Below are 20897 nucleotides of genomic sequence, written 5' to 3'. Positions count from 1 at the left end.
TATCGAGACGAACCCAAACAGTTGCACTGAACTGTTTTTCATCTACTGAATAAAAAGGTATCATCTGGAGTGTCTCAAGGCTCCAACTTAGGCCCGTATTGTTTGTTAACAACATGCCTCCAAAAATACAAAAAATCTAAAGTTTTAAGTACACCGATGACAGAAAATTGTATTACCCGATTAGGTCAGAAGCCAATTGTATCCAGCTACAGACTGACTTGAATAACTTTGTAGACCGGTATAAACAAACCGGAATGATTTTGAATATATGTAAGTGTGATTATATAATTTAGTAATAAGAAGAAAATTGTCTGGTATGACTATAACATAGATGATGTAATAGTTAATCTAGTAAACAATGTCACGGACTTATTTAATAGCCATTGTCAAACGATTACAAGAAGAAGATCACTTATGGGTTTAATCAGAATATTTTTTGCATAATTTCTCAGTTTCAACTTTAAGTAAAAAATATGCAACACTTACTAAAATGTTGCAACTCACTTTGAAATCCCCAACATACAAGATTTGACAGGATGCGGTGGAAAACGTGTAAATGCGAATGGCGAAATGGCTGTGTATCAAAAGTAATATTGTATATCACAATAAGAATTATATCAATTTAAGTAGTCACTTTAGACTTTAAACGTTGAAGTGGTGTAATATTTTTACAGAAGATAATAACAAAGACTCGTTGTGCTCAGAACTATTAGAAAAGATAAATTCATGTGATGAATTTACAGCCTGGAACGAACTCCATTTTTCACGTCATTCCCTAGATTGGATATGCACAGAAATTGTCCAATTATAAGAATACGGAAATCCTTTAATGAATTGTCGTCGACACAAGGTCTAGACATATTATTTGATACTTACAGTGTACTTAAGGGCAATTTTTTGCAAAAATTGTTGTCTCTAACTGAACCAGACTGCAAACCGTGTTTCAAGTTTTATTTCAAATTGAAATTATTGGAATAGGACAAATAAAAGTACCAAACACAAGAACCCTTAAAATTCAATTAGTATTAGAAATCAACTTATTGTTATATAATACGAACTCGATGTTTCACAAACATGATAACAGTGGGGAACGTTACTTATCACAAGAAAAATGTAAAACAATATATGCTAATGAAGATTTTATTTTATAAAATAATTAGGCCTACATCATTTCAAATTTCATAATTTATTTTTCTTCTGATTTTTGATTGTTACATAAATAGTTCATTCCATGACTCAATGGAATAAGCTGTATTTCGTATATTTTGATAATTTTATATCATAAAAGTTCTAACCCTAGTCATAAGATTCTTCGAAGTCTAAAGCCCGCCTTACACTATCCAATTTGTCTACACAGGGTATGGCCACGTGACTCCGCTATCGAAAGGGGGCAAGATCTTCTGCATGGTGTACGCGATGTTGGGGATCCCGCTGACGCTCGTGCTGCTGACGGCGTTGGTGGAGAGACTGATGGTGCCTGCTACCCTTCTACTACAGTTCCTGAACTCTCGCCTGGGCCACCTCTACCAGCCGTTCAACATCAGAGTACTTCACCTTTTCCTCGTCGTGGCGCTGCTGGTCTCACTCTTCTTCATGGTTCCTGCCGGCATCTTTGCCACCCTCGAGCCAGGCTGGGATTTTCTCGACTCGCTTTATTACTGCTTTATATCCCTCACAACGATTGGTTTGGGCGACTACATACCAGGGGACTCTCCGCACCAGCCCTACAGGCCAATCTATAAGGTCTGCACTACAGGTATGTTCCTTTACATTTATTACTTGGGTCAGTCTTTGTAAGCAATTCTTGACAGTTTATTTTTACAATTACTTTTTTAGCCCTTAAATATTTTCTTTAAGAATTGAAATTGAAGCTAAATGTGACAATTCTGTTTCAGATTTATTTGTATACTCTGAACATAGAATGATGGAAATTCAGTTGAAGTAAACCACGTACTATCTGCTTAATAGTGTAGTAAAATGAAGTCAAACTGCGCCAAAAATTTTAAAAATTTGAACAAGCAAGGATTTTGGCAGACATATTGTACTTGCCTTCCTAATGAGCCTACTAAAACTTCTCTCAGAATCAAAGCTGTGCTACAACCGTCATATTGCAAAATGGTTGCAATTTTATCCTTTGCCTATATTTCATTAACCGTTGCAGATACGGTAAATGTTTAAGTCAATGTTCAAGTAGATAAAATGAAGATTGTTTTGTTCTATACCTTTTCGTAATCGTAACAGTTTTCGCAATAATGAGGTACTTACCGCTACTTGTATTCATCGCCATCCCAAAATTACCAAGTAGGCAAATTGCAACATACAACTATTTATACTAAGCAACTTAACTAAATGGTGCCAATCAACTTGGATTATGTTTTATAGATAATAATGGCTAAAATGCTGCAGTAATATAATATCAAATTATCTCTGGGTGTAGGGTTGGGGATTTCCTTGGTCCTAAATGTAGACAATTGTATCATTAAAATAAATACGATAAATTTGCTCCCACCTCTTCCTGCTCAATATGAAACCATTCAGGTGGAAAACAAACCCGATTGTGTTTCCTACACATTAAGTGATAAAATGAGTGCAGCGAGTGACACATCAGATGAGGGGTTCCTCGGTCGAATGTATGGAAATTGAAATAATTGAAGAAAAGCAGGAGTTCCCCCACTCCTAACTCCCTAACCTGCGATCGGTGGCGCCTTTGGTTGTCACGCGATAACTCTCGTGTTAGGTTTTATAACAAAAAACAAACTTACGTTTGAATAAATTTATGTTTTGGATTGATTTTTATTGATTGGTTTAGTGTTTTAAGTCCACTTTATGCACAGAAAGGCTAATCGGTAATAGACTTACAGCTTAAAGTGAAATCTGCACCACTATGTACCTCCACCGGGTAACGAACCCGGGACCCATTGATTACAAGGCGTCGACCCTACCACTGCGCCATCGGGGATGCTCCAAAATTTGAATAAACACATTTATTTAACATGCAATGCACTTCTGAATAATTACAGTTATATTTGTAAAGAATTGCCAACATAACATGGAATATTTTCAGATTTTTTAAAAACTAATATTATGAGATTTGTAGAGTGCTAAACTAAGACCTTTCGCTCTTTAACTCAATCGATTAGTCCTGATTGTGAACAAAGACTTCAGATTTTTTGTGACTATTAATATGGAAGATGGTAGCAAAGCCGAGTTATTGAAAGAACTGAGGACGTCTGTGCGTTGTTGAGAGATAGGGACATAAACACGCACGCACGAGTGAGAGAGAGAGTTGTATAACCACTCCGCCATAGACATCAACTGAGGAAGACACGTTCACTCTTGATATTTTAAGCAAAGGCATGTGGTCAGTAGTTGTATTTACGGTACTACTGGCGCGAGAAAGTACGAGCCTCTCTCCAGCAGCTTTGCTACACTTAAAACTTGTTCAACATGGTTACATGAGCTTTTTGTTCAAGCGTGGAGCTCTTATAATTCAAGATTTTTGTAAAAAATGCCCTCGGGAATTTTTCAGAAAGTACGAGCTCATCAGATTGATTTGTGCATACTTACAAAATTTGCATCAGCCAGATTTTTGTCTATAAACTTGTCAATTTATGGCTACACCAGAAATTAAGCTTATAGTATGTTTTTCTGTCAAAATCCCAGGAATCTTGAATTGATATCTATTGGGTTCTGAGACCGAGTGGAGTGTGGTGCATTGCCTTGTAATCAAAAGGTTCGGGTTTGAGTCCTCATAAAATCTGATGGCAAAATGTTAATATTGTTGTTTTGTAAACAAGGGGCTTTGGGTTCGAGTTCTGATAGATTGAAATATGTGTGGCACTCTACACGTGAGATTTTGAGAATAATTATTCCTAGTTGATATACAACTCCCAGATCTTAAACCTGGTAAAAAGTGTTGTTCAACAGAGCAAAATTATTCTCTATTGGGGACCACTCGCTCAGCCATACAATAGGGGGAAAAGCGGGCAAATATAATTAGTTGTTTGCATGTCTTGCCGGCACGCAAGAGATAAAATCTACATGCTAGAAGGGAACATTAATGATTTTTCTGTACGATTCACTGAAGAGGCCATTAATCTTTCTGTGCGACAGGGGGAAAAGTGTAACATGTCTGCAACATGTAAAAGTGTAACAAAGATTATTGAGATAAAAACATATTTTCACACAGTGGCAATGAACTGTACCCCCCTCATGCTGAAAGCAATTCTATTCTGATAATATGAGCCTAGGCAAAGACTTAGAAAATATTATGGCAGTTCAAAATCCAATTTTGTCTGCATTAAGGTCTCAGAACCCAGTAAAATGTGGGCATATTCTATTTGGAGACGTATTAATATTGTGGCATTGTAATCAAAGGCTTCGGGTTTAAGTCTTGATAAAAGATTGAAATACAACTGCCCATGCATAAGATATTAACTGCTAGCTGATAATACAGTTGAGGTTTCAAAGCTGGTAGAGTGTCTGGGGCCTCTCTGACAGCAAAGTGTTGGTATTATTGCTTTGTAATCAAGGGGCTTCTGTGTTTGAATCGGGTCTCTAAAACTGCTCTGTGACTCTCTCATTTCTTACATCATAAACATATGATTTTTCCCCTATGAGAATAACGCTACAAATGGTGTCATCGGGTAATGCCTCGTGGAATTCACAGATAATTTTAATGTTTGTCCTGTCATTAACCACAACTTGTTTCCTTTTTGAAGTGTTGATGACAAACATGGGTCTCTGTGTCTTGAATTCATCTGGTGAATAGTACATATCAATACTGCCAGTAGTGACGCGCTTGAAGGAAGAAAAAGCTTCATATAATTTGAGAAAATCATCCTTAGACATGTCTAAATTATAATTTTCTCTGGGAAAAACCTCATTTCTGCCATTTTTAAGATATATATTTTTGATGTTGCAGTTATCAAATCTACTTGAATTTTTTTCCTGATTATTGTGTCTCCCAGTCTGAAACAGTACCACTACATAATCAGGCATGTCAAATTGAATACTGGAGAATGAATTTGTAGCATCAAATTCATAATAAGTACCAGATGCAGGCTTCTGTACGCATTGATATGTGTAAAATTGCAGAGGAATCTGGGGATTTTTTAGGATATCTGCTTTGTATTTAAGAGCATAACTGGCTTCATATTCAACAACTGGAATTCTTAGCTCCATAGTCTGAATAATGCATTTGCCTGCATCTGGTAAGGTATTAGGCAGAGCTTCCCCCGTAGAGTTTAATGTGCTGTACCTCATCAAAGCATTATTATCATTTGCAGCTCTTCTAAATGTAATTCTTAAACCACCCTTCCACATAATATCTTTGTAATCCGAGAAGAATCCTGGCAACAGGCGCATAGGAAACAGCACTGTGTGATTTTTAGATAATATTTTCTCACCAGCTTCAAAACCACCTATTTTGTAGTAAGAAGCCTCGGTTTTGGATAATTTTAGTGTGGCCAAAGCTGTGGAGGTAATGCCGGGATAATCTATTCTGTTTATAACAACGCCATGTTTTCTGATCTCAATTTCAGAGAACAGATGGGGCACAAAATTATCCACCAATCTTATGTTTGAATTTGCCGGATAATCTGTTCCATCCAGCTTTACAACATCAAATTTAATGTATAGATCTGCTCTGTGGGGGTGTATAAAGCCATCCCCTACATCAAGATCAACCTCGATTTCCGTGTTGGGTTGATTTAAATTTGCAAATGTCCTCCTGTTTGGAGGGAATGATTGTAGCTCATAACTCTCAATATTTTCCATTGTATGTATTTTTATTTAAATGTTAATCTCTATGATAGCAGTTGTTGTGGCTCCAGCAAAATCAACTAATTCTTCTTTTTCATTAGTGACCATCAACTCAATGTAATCTATTCTATTATGGCACACAGGAAAATATAATGTTGGGGATGGATTGTAGATGATTGGCTCCATGAATTCAGAATTAGGTTTAAATGTTGCAATGATGCCAGTTTGTTTGTGAGTGCCTATGCCATTTGATTTGGTGATCATACCCTCAGCCACATTACAGTGAATGTTCAGAGTCTCTATGGCCAAGAATTTAGGTATATTCATAGCAGTGTGTTTGATGGCCGGTTCAAGTTTTGTGTTGTTCTCAAAGCCTAACAGCTCTCCTATAGTACCCAGATGCACCGTTTCTGTAGCAGATACAATCTCTACTCTGTGAGTGACAGAATTTTGACTTAACACTATACCTCTGGGTAAGTGAGCATTTAGAGTGGACAGATTATATTGCCCTGGAGTGATGACAATTTTTTGATCCCCTACTGCAATTGTATTGTTGTGGTGTGTAATATTGGGGATTAGGTACATGCCGTAAAATGCTCTGAGAGCTATTGTTTTGGGATACACTATGTCATCATGCAATTTGAGTTTCAATATTGAATTTTGGCTGGTGAGATGGAATACCCCCATGATGTTTCAGATACCACAAGGCTTTTTGAAAATTTTCAATTGATGGTTTATTTATTTGAGACATATATCTAAGAACAGATAAACACAAATGTCCGCAATTAACATCTTTGAAGTTTTGAACACGGGCATTATTGTAATAAAGATTAGGTGAATTTAGATATTTTACTAAATTTTCAGGTGGAACACCTCCAAATGAATCAAACACAAATGCCTCATTTTTTAAATATTTAAGATAACAGATCCAGTGAGTGCCTTGATTTTTGTACTCATCCAAATTAACAATGCCACACTCTTTGTTGAGTGGTTGTTCTGGTAAAGAATCAGACATGTACACACCTCTAAAATTTTTGATGCCCAGTGGCTTGATTAAAGCTTCAATATCTTGGTTTGTAAGCGGCTCTTGTTTTTTTTAAACTTATTCATGGCTCTCTTAACACCTTTGCCTTTTTTCTCCATGGCCAGGTTATGGCGCCTCTGCTCATCTAATTCTGCCCTATTTTTCTTGGCATCTATTACTGTTTTTGCTATGGCAGCTGATCCCCCAGCCAAGCTCCCAACAGCCCCGAGAGCTGCTAAGATGGCAGGGATAGTAAATATGAAACCCCCTGTATGCAATTTTTTTCTTGATTGCTGTAATTTTTTTAATTGGGGGGTGCTAAGCAACAATTTCATACCATGTCCCTTGGCAATACAAGAATTTTTTTTCTTGCGCTGCTTTTTGGTCAAAAGACTGTCAATAGTTTTAAGAGATTTAAGACCTGCATAAGGTATTTGATACATAACACCCTTGGCCTTCATTGTAGGTTTATTATATACATGTTCACAACCCCCACCCCAGTTTTTGTTTGGTGCTCATAGCTATGGTGGTTCCCAATGCTGATATTCTCTCACTCAAAGAAGCATCTTTGCTTACAAATCTACCAAATGCAGCCTCTTCTAATTTCTTGTCTGCAACATGTCTCTTGTCAAGGTCGGTATGTGTGTTGTATGCTATGTCATGGTCTCTACAAGCAGCATCTAGGGGATTAACACCAGGGTCCCCTCTGTTTAATCTATGGTCCAATTTTGTGCCTGGACCACAATACTGATAGCCTGGAATATGTAGTTCAAATGGCAGCTTGTTTATAATGTCATTAACCAACCCCCGACCCTCAGAAACATTCCAAAATTTAGGTGGTAGAGTATTAATAATTTTTATGAGATATCCAATCCCCTTAGGGTCATTCACTATAAAATTAGACAATTTTGTGCTTATCATGTCCATAATTCCAACCTTTTCATTGTAAAAATTGTGGTTCCCAGCATTTTCCTCCCCAGCTATCACCAGCAACCTATCTACAAGTTTCCTGACATCATCAACCCACACAAATTCTTTAGGCAGGGTGTTGTATTGTTTGATTCCACTGCCAGTCTTGATCTGTGACCATATGGGCTTGATTAAATTATTGTATTTTGCCCCACTGCTAGACTTGACTCTTTTTTGTGTGGGATCATTGTTCTGGTATAGAGCATCTGATTTTATTAATATTTCTTTGTAATCCTCATAATCTTGATCTGTATAGCTGCCAGGCCTTTTCCTAGTCATCAGTTCCCATAATCCAGGTGTGCCGGTGTACTTAACAAAAGCACCTTTTTCTCCGAGACGAGATTCTGAATAAACAATTATATCATCCCCCATAAAAGTTACTCTGAAATTGCCAATTCTATGAATGATGCTGCCGTCAAGCTCTGTGTCGGCATATAAGCCAAAGACCTCATCTTTGTTGTCTTTAGGTGTGCTCAAATATTTTTGAGCAAGAAGACCCAATTCAATAGGATCCTGAGTAGCTTCAATTCTTCGAGGAGCAATAGGACTAGGTGTATGAATACTGGAAAGTGGGGTGAATGGATAATCTAATATGTTCCTAGCAGCTACAGGTACAAGCTCTGTAATCAAATCTTGATTTTGCTCTGTAACAGTTTTGATATTCTTACCTAAATTATTAATAGCATCAATTACAGGCTGTTCTGTTTGCTTGTGTTTTTCATAAATTCCTCGGTTCTCTGATTTCCATCCCTTAAATCTTTTTACAAGATAATCTCTTAACTTAAGATCATCAATGACTGGTCGTTTCATGGTTATTTATATATGTTTCAACGTCTAGAAAATCGTTGATTTTATTTCTGTATTTTCCAGTATTAGGTGTTCTTGTCATATCAATTGTGACAAACCCATAACTGTCCTGGTTCCAGCACCTGCTGCAAAATTTAGAAAAATCATTGTAGCTCAAGTCCCCACCTACATATTCATCATGTATGTGTTTCAGGTTGGTATGATCTTGATGAAACACACATATAAAATTGCTGTTGTCTCGGATCAGCTGCTTCGGTATTTTAGAAAAAGTCTGTGCCAGGTAGAAGCAATCAATGTTTTTGTGTCGGCCCTGTGTAAAGAAATTCCTAACCTTGTTTTGATTATCCAGTATAACGTCATCAAACACAACAACAGAGTTATCAAGACATTCATCAAGTGGCTTAACATCTGGTACAAAAGTGGCTATATCCAATCCATCATATAGCTTCATCAGCTGCTGATATTTTAATTGTTCCAAGCTCTTAGAGAAGACATACAAGTGCCTGTTTTTCCAGTCTAACCAGTTGGGGGCCAATAAAAAATTATCAACCATTAGTGTAGTTTTACCACAAGCAGATGGCCCAACAATAAGACACCTAATATTATCAGGCAGCAAGTTGCCATTTCTCTTATTCTGTTGTTCAGGTTCTGGCAGCCTTTTTATAACATCCCAGGTGCTCATATTATTATTTTGTCTGCATCGATCCAGCTGTTTTCCGGATGACCCAGCCATTTAACAAGTAACTTGTTGCCCTTCCTGCGGATGATTTTTTCTATGAGGTATGTGTCAGGCTGTTTAGTTTTGCTGAGCTCTTGTTCATAGAACCTGCCTGTGAGAATTTCTCCTCGGTGATCTTTTATTATATATGTGTTAAGGGTCCCAGGTTTAACTTGAACCACTGTAAATAATTCAGTACTCCAGTTTCTTGTAAAGCCTCTTTTGAATAAGTGCTTATATTTGCTGATTCTTACTTGATCACCCACCCTGTATTTGGCTTTTCTTGTTGTTGGCTGGTATCTAGGATAATAAACAGTCCTGATCAATTTTTGCTCATCAGATGAAGTTACTTCAGAGGGTTTCATGTTGATTGTGGAATGGACCGAGTTATATTTATGTAGAAGTTCTGGAAGAATATTAAGCCATTTATAATTACCTTGGAGTGTAAATTGTTTATACATAAGATTTTTTAGGGTTCTGTTGAATCTCTCTACAATTGAGGCCTTGAGATCACTGTAACTCGAGTAATGTTTTATTGCCTGGCTTTTAATAAATTGTTGAAACACTGAATTATAAAATTCTTTGCCATTATCTGTTTGCAAATAGCGCGGGGATCTTCCTGAATGATTGATGATTGTCCTGATGGCTTCTGTAACACATTTTCCAGTCTTGGATTTGAGTGGCATAGCCCAGGCAAATTTTGAAAATGTATCTATCACAGTGAGTAGATACTTGTAGCCCTTGTTGATTTTGTCTAAGTTTTTCAACTGCCCAGTTGCCATTTCAATCAAGTCGCTCTGCCATAAATCATCTATGCCCTTTGTGACTACTGGGAGTCTCTTATAATTATGTCTGGCTTGTCTGTGTAATTCATCAACAATAATTTGTCTAGACATAATATGTAAACAAGAATATTGCAACTATAGGGTGTTCAGCAGCTGATACTACAGGATTTTCTAAATATAATTTGTCCCCTATTTGTATTTTAAATTCCAAAGAGCCATCATCTTCAGTATAGGCTGTTTCTAATGTATTGGGGTCTGTAAAATCCTCTAACTCTACACTGGTGATTTTCACTTTGTTATCAGCATTTGTTATTGATAAGGTAGGGTAGTGGTGTGCCTGTGGCTGATGCCAATATTTGATCTTGATTGGTCTCAATGTGCCCCCAACAAAAAATTGGTAATAAAATTGTGCAGGGGACAGCATATATATTTTGCCGCCTGGTGTAAATGGTGAATCATATTCTTTGTTGGGGATGCTGTACAATTCAAGAATTACTGTATGTTTTGGATTCTCGATTATGCCTGTTATTTCCTTTTCTGCTGTAAGCAATCTGCTTGTTACAGATTCAAGGTGCTCATTGATGGTCCTAACAACATCATCGTGGCCTGGCTTGATTTTTATGTCCACAATAAGTTTCTTGTATTGTTGCACAATCTCTTGAAGCTGGGTGGCAAAAACAGACAGAGCATTTGCTTGATTGGATTCCATGGTCCCTAGCTGTTGCTTGATATTAGCTACAATTTGTTGCAAATTTTCAACAACTGCCAATTTTGAATTTTGAGCAGTAAGATCATGGACCTGTCTTCTGATATCCTCAAACAGGGCATGCAGTTCATTAATATGTTGATTGGTTGGTAGAGTAGCCACTGTCTGAGTGAGATGTTTGATCTCTGTCTGGATATTCTTGATATCTTCTGATTTCAATATCCTATTCACTGCCCTCTTAATATTTTTAAGTTCCTGTGATGTAGGAAGATTTGATACTGTATTTTGTAAAAATTCAAGTGCCAATTTTACATTGTTTAATTCAGAAGCATCAGCCACATTTTGCATAGCATTTTGGAGCAGGGCTATATCTGCCTGAGTGGGTGTTGATTGTTGTAAAATTTCAAGTTTTGTTTGGATATCATCGATCAAGTGATGAAAATGAGATAGTTCAGATTCAGTGTTGAGGTTTTCAAGCTTTGTGATTTGTTGCTGGACACTAACAAGGGTATCTACAATCCCAGGCAGGCGAGTTTCTTGTACATTTGCCAAATCACTTTGCACTGCTGCTATGATACCTTCAAGATGGGTTATGGTACTTTGAATTTTTCCAAAATCTTCATATGTTTCAAGTTGCAGCTTAATATTTGCTACACTCCGAGTTATTGCATTCAAAGCATCAGAAGATGGCAAATTGTTCATAAAATTTTCAAGTGTCTCAATTTTTTCTTTAACCTCGGCTATGGCATTGTGCAGAGGGTCTAGATTAGGTATCTGGAGTGACTGAATCTGTTCTTTTAGAGTGGAAATCACTAGATCAAAATCTTCTTGTGATTTTATGCTTTTGACAATTGTTTGGAGCTGTGTCTGGACATCATTTATTTGCTCTTCCAATTGTTGTTTCAATTGCTCGGAGTTGTTAGCCTGGGTCTTAAATTTGGCTTGAAGAGCTGCTACAGCTTCTTCTAAACTTTGAAAATTATCTAATGTTGCCAGATCAGTATATTTCTGAAGCAGCAGTTTGAGTTCGGAATCAATTTTAAGAAGAGGGTCCATGCATTGTGATTGTAAATTTGTAATTTCTAGTTGAAGACTGGCATTGAGTGTGGTTTGTAAAGCTTGTAAATCACTTCTTAATTTCTTGACTCTGACATCAAGCATCAGAATCTCATCACTGTGATCTTCATGTCTTGTATGGCCAAATATATCATTAGGCATTTTCTTTTAATGGTTATTTATTATAGAGTATCTGATTCTTAATTCTATAAAAAAGGGTATAAGCTTGTCATAAGATCCAGGGACCTCAATATATAAGCAGTCACCAGCAGAAACAGTATATACAGTGCCAGAAACCATGTTTGAGTGCTTAATTCTATAAATATTTCTCCCTACTGAAATCTTGACATCACCCTCAGGGGTTGTAATAAATTGTAATTGCCCACCCACAGGTAATTGGTAATGATTTAAATTATTGTTAAATATGTACAATGTTTTGCCTGTTTCATCATCATCATCTGTAAGTATGCTGTTCAGATGAATAATTAACAAGCCACTCAGTTTAGACAGCATATCAGGAGAGGGTTGTGGTGTCGGCAGGTCCATAATAGCCTGTTTTTTGAACCCAAATAAGTTCATAGGCATGTTTATTTATTTCAAATCATGCTCTGTAATTGGGCATTGTTTCCCACTTTTCAAATCACAATGCCCCCAAGGTAAAGTATGTATGCCACATGATAAAATGCATCTCTTGTCATCATGTGGGTCCAGGGCCACTTTTCTTACAATATTGCTAGTCAGCAAGTGATTCTCACTCTGAATTCTATTTTCTGATGTTCTGATTGAATTCTGTGATTTGATGCAATTTTTATAATCTTCAAATTGGAGATCTTTTTCAACAGTCACTCTGCCAATACCCTTGGCTTTTTTGACAACCGCACTACATGTTTTAAAACTGTACATCTTGGCACTTAACCCAGCAAATTCCACAATAACATCACCAAGTGTCTCATCTTTTAACTTGCCAGGCACCTTTTTGTTGTGGGGTTGAACTAATGTATGTTCACTGGTATCAAAGTATTGAAACAATTCAGGCTGTGACATATCTTGATAAACATCTTCTGTTTGAATATCAAGAATAAAACTATCCGTGTCCATGTACAATAATTTTACACGATCACCATAAAAAGGTTTCAGCACATCATAATACAATATTAACATATGTAATTTGGACGATTCCAATATCACAGCCCCTACATAAATAGGTTTATCAAACTTGATCTTTGTTTTCATCATGTTGAAAAGTGCCATGTGCTCATCATAAATTCTTCTGTAATTGAAGTTGGGCTTTGCAACCAATTTTTTGCTCCGGCTGGGGTCAGTAATTATTTTAACATCGGTATGTTTTCTGACATTTTCAATTGTTTTGCCATACACTGAATTCACCATCAATTTAAACAAGCTCTTATCAAATTGGCTCTTTGCAGATGTTCGAAGCTCCGTGTTTGTGTCAATGTAGGGTTTCAGCCATTCTGAGTGCCTGAACCTTAAGACTTTTCCAACTTTGGTTACTTGAACACCATGTTTCATCAGGAACTGGAGGTTTTTATAATATATGACATATCCCTGTTTCGGCTCCAGAGTCATCATGAGCTTCTTCTGTTTAGAGCCAGGTGAGCACTGAACCTCGGGAATTGGGGACAAATCAGAAAATTTATTGTGCAAATCATCAGGAATTGCCAGATCAACCTCTAAGATGAGGCCACAGTCACTGTCATCAAAATTCTGAAGATCTTCAATATTGAAATCTTCAACCCATTCAAGCTCTGCATATGGCAGTTTTTGCATCATGGCGTGACCATAGAGGTTGTTTGCATCCACATAAAGTATATAATTTGATGGCCGCGCTGGATCATAATCAGGCATATGCTTGTTATTTGCTCTGGCATATCTCTGGGAACATTGCACCATCCCTCCTCTTATACATTTCTCCATAAACAGATACATATCTTGATCTTGGATCAGATCCAATTGCTTTTTGGTGTTGAAAAACGTTGCGGCCCATGCTAGGCCCGGGGCACTGTAAAAATACACTGGGTCCAGTCCATAATTTTGCATGGAAGATTTTCTGAATGTCTGTATTATATCAGCTGAGATGGTCACATCAAGTTTCAAATATGCCATGTGATAATCACGAAATGTCTTGCATTTTAAACTCTTCCACATCAATTTGGCATGGTGATAATCTTCATCAGTGATTCCAGATCCTCTGATTTTGCTGTAAAATGCTTCTTGTGGTGGCAGGGAACACTCATCAAATTTAGAAAAATCTGTGACATAGTCATATGGATATACACCCTTCCGCCTAATTAATTTCAGGTCCTGATTTGGAAACATTGCACGTGTGATTTTGAATTGATCATCAGATAATTGAGTGGCCAGTGTAGCCAGGCTAGCAGGTAAAAATCTGTAAGAATCAAGAAATCTTATGTGAAAAGGAACACCATGAACTTTAATTATCTTGCTAATAGATATATATTTTTCATCATTTTCAGCTAAAATATTTAAATTCTGCTTGTCAAACCCCTCGTATCTGATCAGATGATGGAAATCATAATTGGATGCTCCATGGCAAAATATGGGGATAAATCTTGGTCTCTTGATCTTAATATTACAGCTATTACACAGGGCCATTAAGAATTTACCATCTGTATGAGAATGGTGATGAACCTTGATATTTGTATCTGAAAATTCAGAATCACATACCGGGCATTTTTCTGCATTGTTGAAATCCTCAATCTGTTCCTCTGTTAAAGGCAACATGGGTTTTGATATTAATAAGATGTTAGATGCTAAGTCACGGCACACATTTTCTATTATATATGCAAATTCTTTGATGGCATCTTCTCCTATGTATGAATATTCTTTAATAACAACACCATCCCGTATAACCACACAACAAAAGCTGGAAGGTTCATGTTGCTGGTACGGTGTAATTGAAGATTCTTCTGGATCTGGGCTACAGAATGCAAGAGATTTGAGATTCGATTCAGAATCCCAGACAATATATATTGGGTGTTCCAACAAGGCTTCATACTTTTTGAATTTGCAATTTTCACTTGGATTGGGCATCACCATATGAACAGGTTTATGGTTGCCACAGTATTTCAGATGCTCAATTAACTTATTTTTTGCAATTTCTGCACTCTCTTCACGAACCCCTTTTACCATTTTTTGACCATCAAATACAGTTAAACATCTTCTGCACAACTTAAATATTTTATGAGTTTTGTCTAGTTGTGTTCTCACTAAAGCTTCAAGATTATGTATTAGAGTGTAATGGTATGTATCATCCCCTTCAATTAAGAGCAGATCAATCGGAATTGCAGATTCATCATCAATTGTACTGATTCTGAGAGGTGCTATCGGGCAATTGCCAGTGGAACAAATAAATACATTAATAGATAATTGTTTGCCATTGATGTGCTTGGCCCTTTTTTCAAATTTATCAATATTCTGAACTGATATTGGATATTCTAAACCTTCCATTACATCGTCAAAATCATGTTCATGCTGTTTGTAATAAGTTATTCTCTGAGGATCCCTTGAAACTGGATACAAAGCAGCTAATATACACCACAAAAAGCATTTCTGGTCGGCGTTTTTTATATTGACCACGGCTTGTTTGTTTTTGATATTGGCAGGTAATGGCACATATGTAGATCCTTGTAATGGAGTGAATTCAGAAATATTAACATAGAGCTTGTGTGATGAACCGCATAGGCTCCATCCGGACTCTTTTGCCGCAAATTCAGAGTGTTTGATATTCAATTGATCTATCAGCCTGCTTATTATTGTGTCTAAATTTGCATTTGAATATACCGGGACAGTTTCTGTTATGTGGGGGTGTGTAAATTTTGTGCCGTCTGGTTTCTTATATTGTACAAACAATTTGAGGGAGAGCTTATAAGATCCATTTTGTGCATTAAGAATTGCCTGCAGATCAGAATTTTTACTGTTCAAGAAATTCTCAATGCCACATCTTGGCTCTGATACAAACCGGTGATCCCTTAATTGGCCGTTAAAACTGCTACGGATGGGTTCATAGCGTGGCTGTTTTGCAGCTCTGGCATTAAGAGGTGCTTCGTGCCTTCTTTTCAGACCAGATGTAGATGGTTGAGAGGGCAATGCAGAGCAAGTATCTTTATGTTTATATGTGAAATATTCCATGTTATATTTTCTATTGCATTTGGGGCAAATTTTTGTGGGAGTTTTGTATTTGTCTGGATTACAAATTTTTTGATGCTTGGCCCAATTAGAGCTGGATATATTTTTATTGCATTGGTCGCAATATTTTTGATTCGGCATTTTTACTGTTGTTTATTATATACAATTTCCTGGGTTTCAATTCAAAACTTTATACTGAATAAAAAATATCAGTTGGGTTCAGCACTGTGATTTGTATGTGTGCGTATGTGTGTAGGTGTGTATACACTTAATATTTTTGGCTTTGGTATTTATATAAAATTTCCTGGGTTTTAAATGTAATCTCTATGGATTAATATTATTAATATTAATCTTATGACAGGTTGTAAAGCCAATAGCTTACAAGTGGAAAATCATTCACACTGACCCAGCGCAAATGCCTGCACGAACATGCATGTATAGAATGGCAATGACCTTGTTATGTATAACAGGCTGGGACAAATATAAGCTTGACTCTAAATATGAGTGGATTACAACAAATAACAGATTTTATATTGTTCAATATGAATTTAAACCAGTAAGTATGAGAAGCACTGTATCAACACGTCTGTTCCCCTCAGTCAGTCTCACATAACTGGCTGATGCAATAATCGGGAATTTCTGTAAATACTAGCGCTGAGGAAAAAAATCAATACTACCGTCTCGGGAATTCCACACACTGACGCAGAGGGGGAAGAAACATGCAAACACGGACCAATTCTAGAGGTAGGCTCTGCATATTGCATTGTTTTAATATTGGATAAGCAAATTGAATAGTATCCAATTGAACTTAAACCTGAAGTAAATATGTATGTGTATAAGCTTAATTTCTGGTGTGGCCAAAAAAATATCACTTTTTGACAAGTTTATAAACAAAAATCTGGCTGATGCAAATTTTGTAAGTATGCACAAATCAATCTGATGAGCTCGTACTTTCTGAAAAATTCCCGAGGGCATTTTTTACAAAAATCTTGAATTATAAGAGCTCCACGCTTGAACAAAAAGCTCATGTAACCATGTTGAACAAGTTTTAAGTGTAGCAAAGCTGCTGGAGAGAGGCTCGTACTTTCTCGCGCCAGTAGTACCGTAAATACAACTACTGTGGTCAGTTTGGCACAAAATTTACACTCCCTTAAAATGTCGTTACATTAAAAATTCGTATAGGTACCTGTTACATTACGTTTTCTTTACAAATATTCCCTTGTGAAATACACTACTATAATATCTCTGCTTGTAGTTAATAAGGAAAAGGGGCAGGCACTTAATGGCACACAGATGGAAACCATACTTCCGACTCAACAACCAATAGATGAATCATCACAGAAACTACCGCTATCGCGTTATGGTCTCTATTACCGCTCAATTTGCTTCAGAAGGTGACTGTCATAAATAACAGCTGCTTTCATCTCAATGGCTTACCTCTGTCATATCAACTGCTGAGCTCGATAGCAGACACTGCTGTGTTGGTTCTGTGTCAAATGGGTTCGAGAGAAATGTTATGAGGAACACTACATTCTACAGTAGGGAAGGAATGCAAGAAGAAAACAATAGTGCAAAGGCATGAAGAAATATTCCACGCCTTGATGTAAAAATTTCACAGAAAATTATTTTCGGATCGTTTCTGATACAATGCATGTTATATAAATGAAACTAAGGTTGAGTAGCAGCGTTCCTAGAGATTCTCTTGACATGGACATAAAATTAAAAACAAATTTACTGACTGAAATATGTTAAACATTAGTACAGAACTATATCGGACAATATTACATTGCCTTCTTGCCAATTATTTCCAGACAATGTGTTATCCTTAGCAATCATTTCTATATAATAATAATAATATGATATTTTCACTACTTTCTAACTGAAATTGAAAAACACCACACAATGGTGTGTTTGCGTAAGCTGATGTTACGAGTTTCCGGATTATTTTGATAGCTTTTCTCCAATTGTTAGTCGAATTTAAGTGTTGTTTCCATACAAAAACTACATAATCACAGCACGATTAAAATGTACCATGTGTTAATCTCATGCTTATATAGCATGAGATGCCAGGGGTTCCGTGTTCGAATCCCGGCCTGGGCATGGTTGTTTGTGAATGTCCCTTCATCAATTTCTTGTACGCGTTCATCATCACTTATCCTCATCTTCGCGTTTAACCACGAGTGGCATAAAAGCGAAGTAAAATCAATCAATCAATCAATCAACCAATCACTCATGCTTAGCCTATATGTAAATTAAGAGTCCATTAACAAGTAGCATCCTTCTTCGCCAAAGTAGAAAATTCCATTTTCATGGTCTCTTCCTCCATTTGGCTACTCTAGAAATTGCTTCAGGTTTGAGTAGAAGCAAATTTTAGGCATGTTCTGTATATTGCATCCCATAAATTAAAGTATTAAGATTTAGTTTATAAATGAGGTATTATATTTTTATGCTATTGGCGATTAAAGTTTAAGTTCAACGAGTCCGGAATCACTTATTTTATACATCGTATTAATCTAAAACTAGAAGATATGTACAGTTTTAATTTCATCCACAACTTGAAGAGTGAAGCGAGATTGTGAGCGCATTGGCGACTTAAAGACGCCATCACGAGACACCTTTCGAGTAATTTGAAGCGAGAGAATAGGTCGTAATCTGCAAAACTGCAATAACTCAACTTTTGTGTTTGTTTGGTAACAACAAAAGCTTATTGTGTACTGACGTAATGCTTTTCAGGAATGTTCTGCTTCAACCCTTCATAGCTATGAACTTGAAGAGTTTCAATACATAAAAAAATCTTCTTCCCAAGTCACCAATGTCCTTGAAAGAGCAAAGAAAGAAACATCGTCAAAGTTACAGATCAGAGATTTTTTCAGTATTCTTTTGTATGTAATACACGTGATCAAACGCAGGCACATGTTGGAATGACTTTTAGATGTGAATTGCGTCGAAGTTGATACACGGTCAGTTTTACATAGATTGACGTATTTCATCTTAGGGTTTCCTTTTTTTCTTATTTTTTTTTGGCACACGTACGTACTATAGGATTTCATTGTAGTTGTTCCTTTAGACTTCGCAAAATAAGAAAATGTTTCAAGCAATATTTAATATGTTGAGGGGGGAGGGTCCGAGGTATTTCGGAGGAGCTCAAGTCCAATAGCAATTCGAGATTAGACAAAGAACGACAAATCCCGTCTTGTACTGCCTCTGCATAATCCCTATTTATCATTTGCCACTGAAAATTTATTAAATGCTAAGGCCCAGCATTGGGTTAAAATCGGTAGTAAGACTTCATCATAGATTGAAATTTGTTGTTCTAATGGAAATGTTGGAATCGCTGATACCAGTAATTTTTAAACCTATTTCTCAAAAAAATGAACACAACTTTGAGTTTATTACTTATTTAAATTCTGTACAGTTATTTTCATTTTATTGCATTCATAGTTTCATACCGTAATATCAGAAAACAAATATATAAAAGAAAGGTTGCACTGAATTGAATTTCATGGCACAACAGCCCTGGAGACCAATGGGCTGCCAAGCTACTTGTTTCCTTGGGTGACGGACGGGCAGCGCTGTTTTCTGGCTATTAAGGCTGGAGTCCGTTACTATTGCCTTCAAGAATCTCCTCACCGGGAATAGAACATGGGACCAATCACACCAAAGGCCAACCAACGTTAACTATTCGGTTATGTAGGAGAGTTCCAGCTCTCATTACCTCCACTTGTGAATAGTTCCACTTCTCTTCGCGGTAAAACATTTTCCCATAATAGAATGTAGATAGCAATATCAGGCCATGCGTGTAAGGTTCCAAAGATAAAGATCTCATAAACGAACAAATTTGTGTTTCGAAAAGCTAGCAGCTGCTGAATTTCAGAGGGAAGGAACCAGATGCCTAGCAGCTGACGAAGGGAGCACAAATATATACACAGAGGCTGCCTTGTTACTGAGTGCTTTGTAATCTCTACGCGAGTCTGTGAAAAAAATGAAGTGAAAGAAGTCTGATACATTCATGCGGGTCAATAAAGGGTACGGAACGAGCAATTTTATATATATATATATATAATATACTGGCTAATAGATTTCGTATTTGTTTCATGGCTAAATTCACCTTCTACCGTCATTACGTCATCACAAGAAACAATCCATTGACCCAACCCCAATACTTCTAATAACCTTGCATAAAACGTCCCACAAACTGTCCTCACGTGATAGAATCCTAGTCTCCCAGGCGAAATGAAATCGTAAATTCCCCATTGCTTCAACCTGCACCAAAAATAAACGCTACCGAAAGTTTCCGGACGCTTTTATTCTGTACAGCAGTCACGCTTGCGTAAGCACAGATGGCTTCGACAAGATAGAACCATTCTTCAGTTACGATATGTTTACACATGTTATCAACACAAACGACACCTCACACGGCACATTCAATAAATGCACAGCAGACGAATCAATTTGCCTGTGTCGCAAATAAGCGATCATTCTCGCAAGAAAACACCTCACACGACACTCATGAACGCACCATAGTAAGCAGCCGATGATCTTGATAATGACAGCAATGTAGAAACAGTGATGCATGACTACTGGAAAATATACATTACTCAACAAATTGCTTGTTGTGTGAAGGGAGCTCCTCTACACATTCCCGATCTGTGAGGTGATGTGATAGGTATCACGCTTCTTCGCGTTTATCCCCAGGTGCGGAAACGACCCAAATGTAAGATTTCCTTTCTTCAGTTGCACATACATTACATGATCTTTCTCTCATTCCGAACGTTTTGTTGCCACCTCGTGCAACAATTTGATACAATTTTTCTTGACTTGACAAAGTTAGTATTTGCTCTTGGTTCTACTATATTTGCATCCATGTCTTGATAAAGTGATATTTACTGCAGAATTCTGTGC

The 20897-nt window shown here is 36.9% G+C and overlaps 1 protein-coding gene across 2 annotated transcripts in view; it reads left to right on the top strand.

Annotated features, from left to right (window-relative positions):
* LOC145985107 (potassium channel subfamily K member 6-like) overlaps window positions 1–20897 on the top strand; it is a 241005-nt gene that overhangs the window by 217457 nt on the left and 2651 nt on the right. For both annotated transcript variants that reach the window (XM_083118716.1, XM_083118715.1), the window contains exon 3: window positions 1358–1756. In XM_083118716.1, the coding sequence (XP_082974842.1) occupies window positions 1358–1756 (399 nt within the window). The remainder of the gene's footprint in view (window positions 1–1357; window positions 1757–20897) is intronic.

This window comes from Lepisma saccharinum, chromosome 3 (genome assembly GCF_977018435.1).
Source record: "Lepisma saccharinum chromosome 3, izLepSacc3.1, whole genome shotgun sequence".
Taxonomy (NCBI): domain Eukaryota; kingdom Metazoa; phylum Arthropoda; class Insecta; order Zygentoma; family Lepismatidae; genus Lepisma; species Lepisma saccharinum.
Note: the sequence above shows the minus strand (reverse complement) of the source record. Positions and strands in the feature narration are given on the sequence as shown.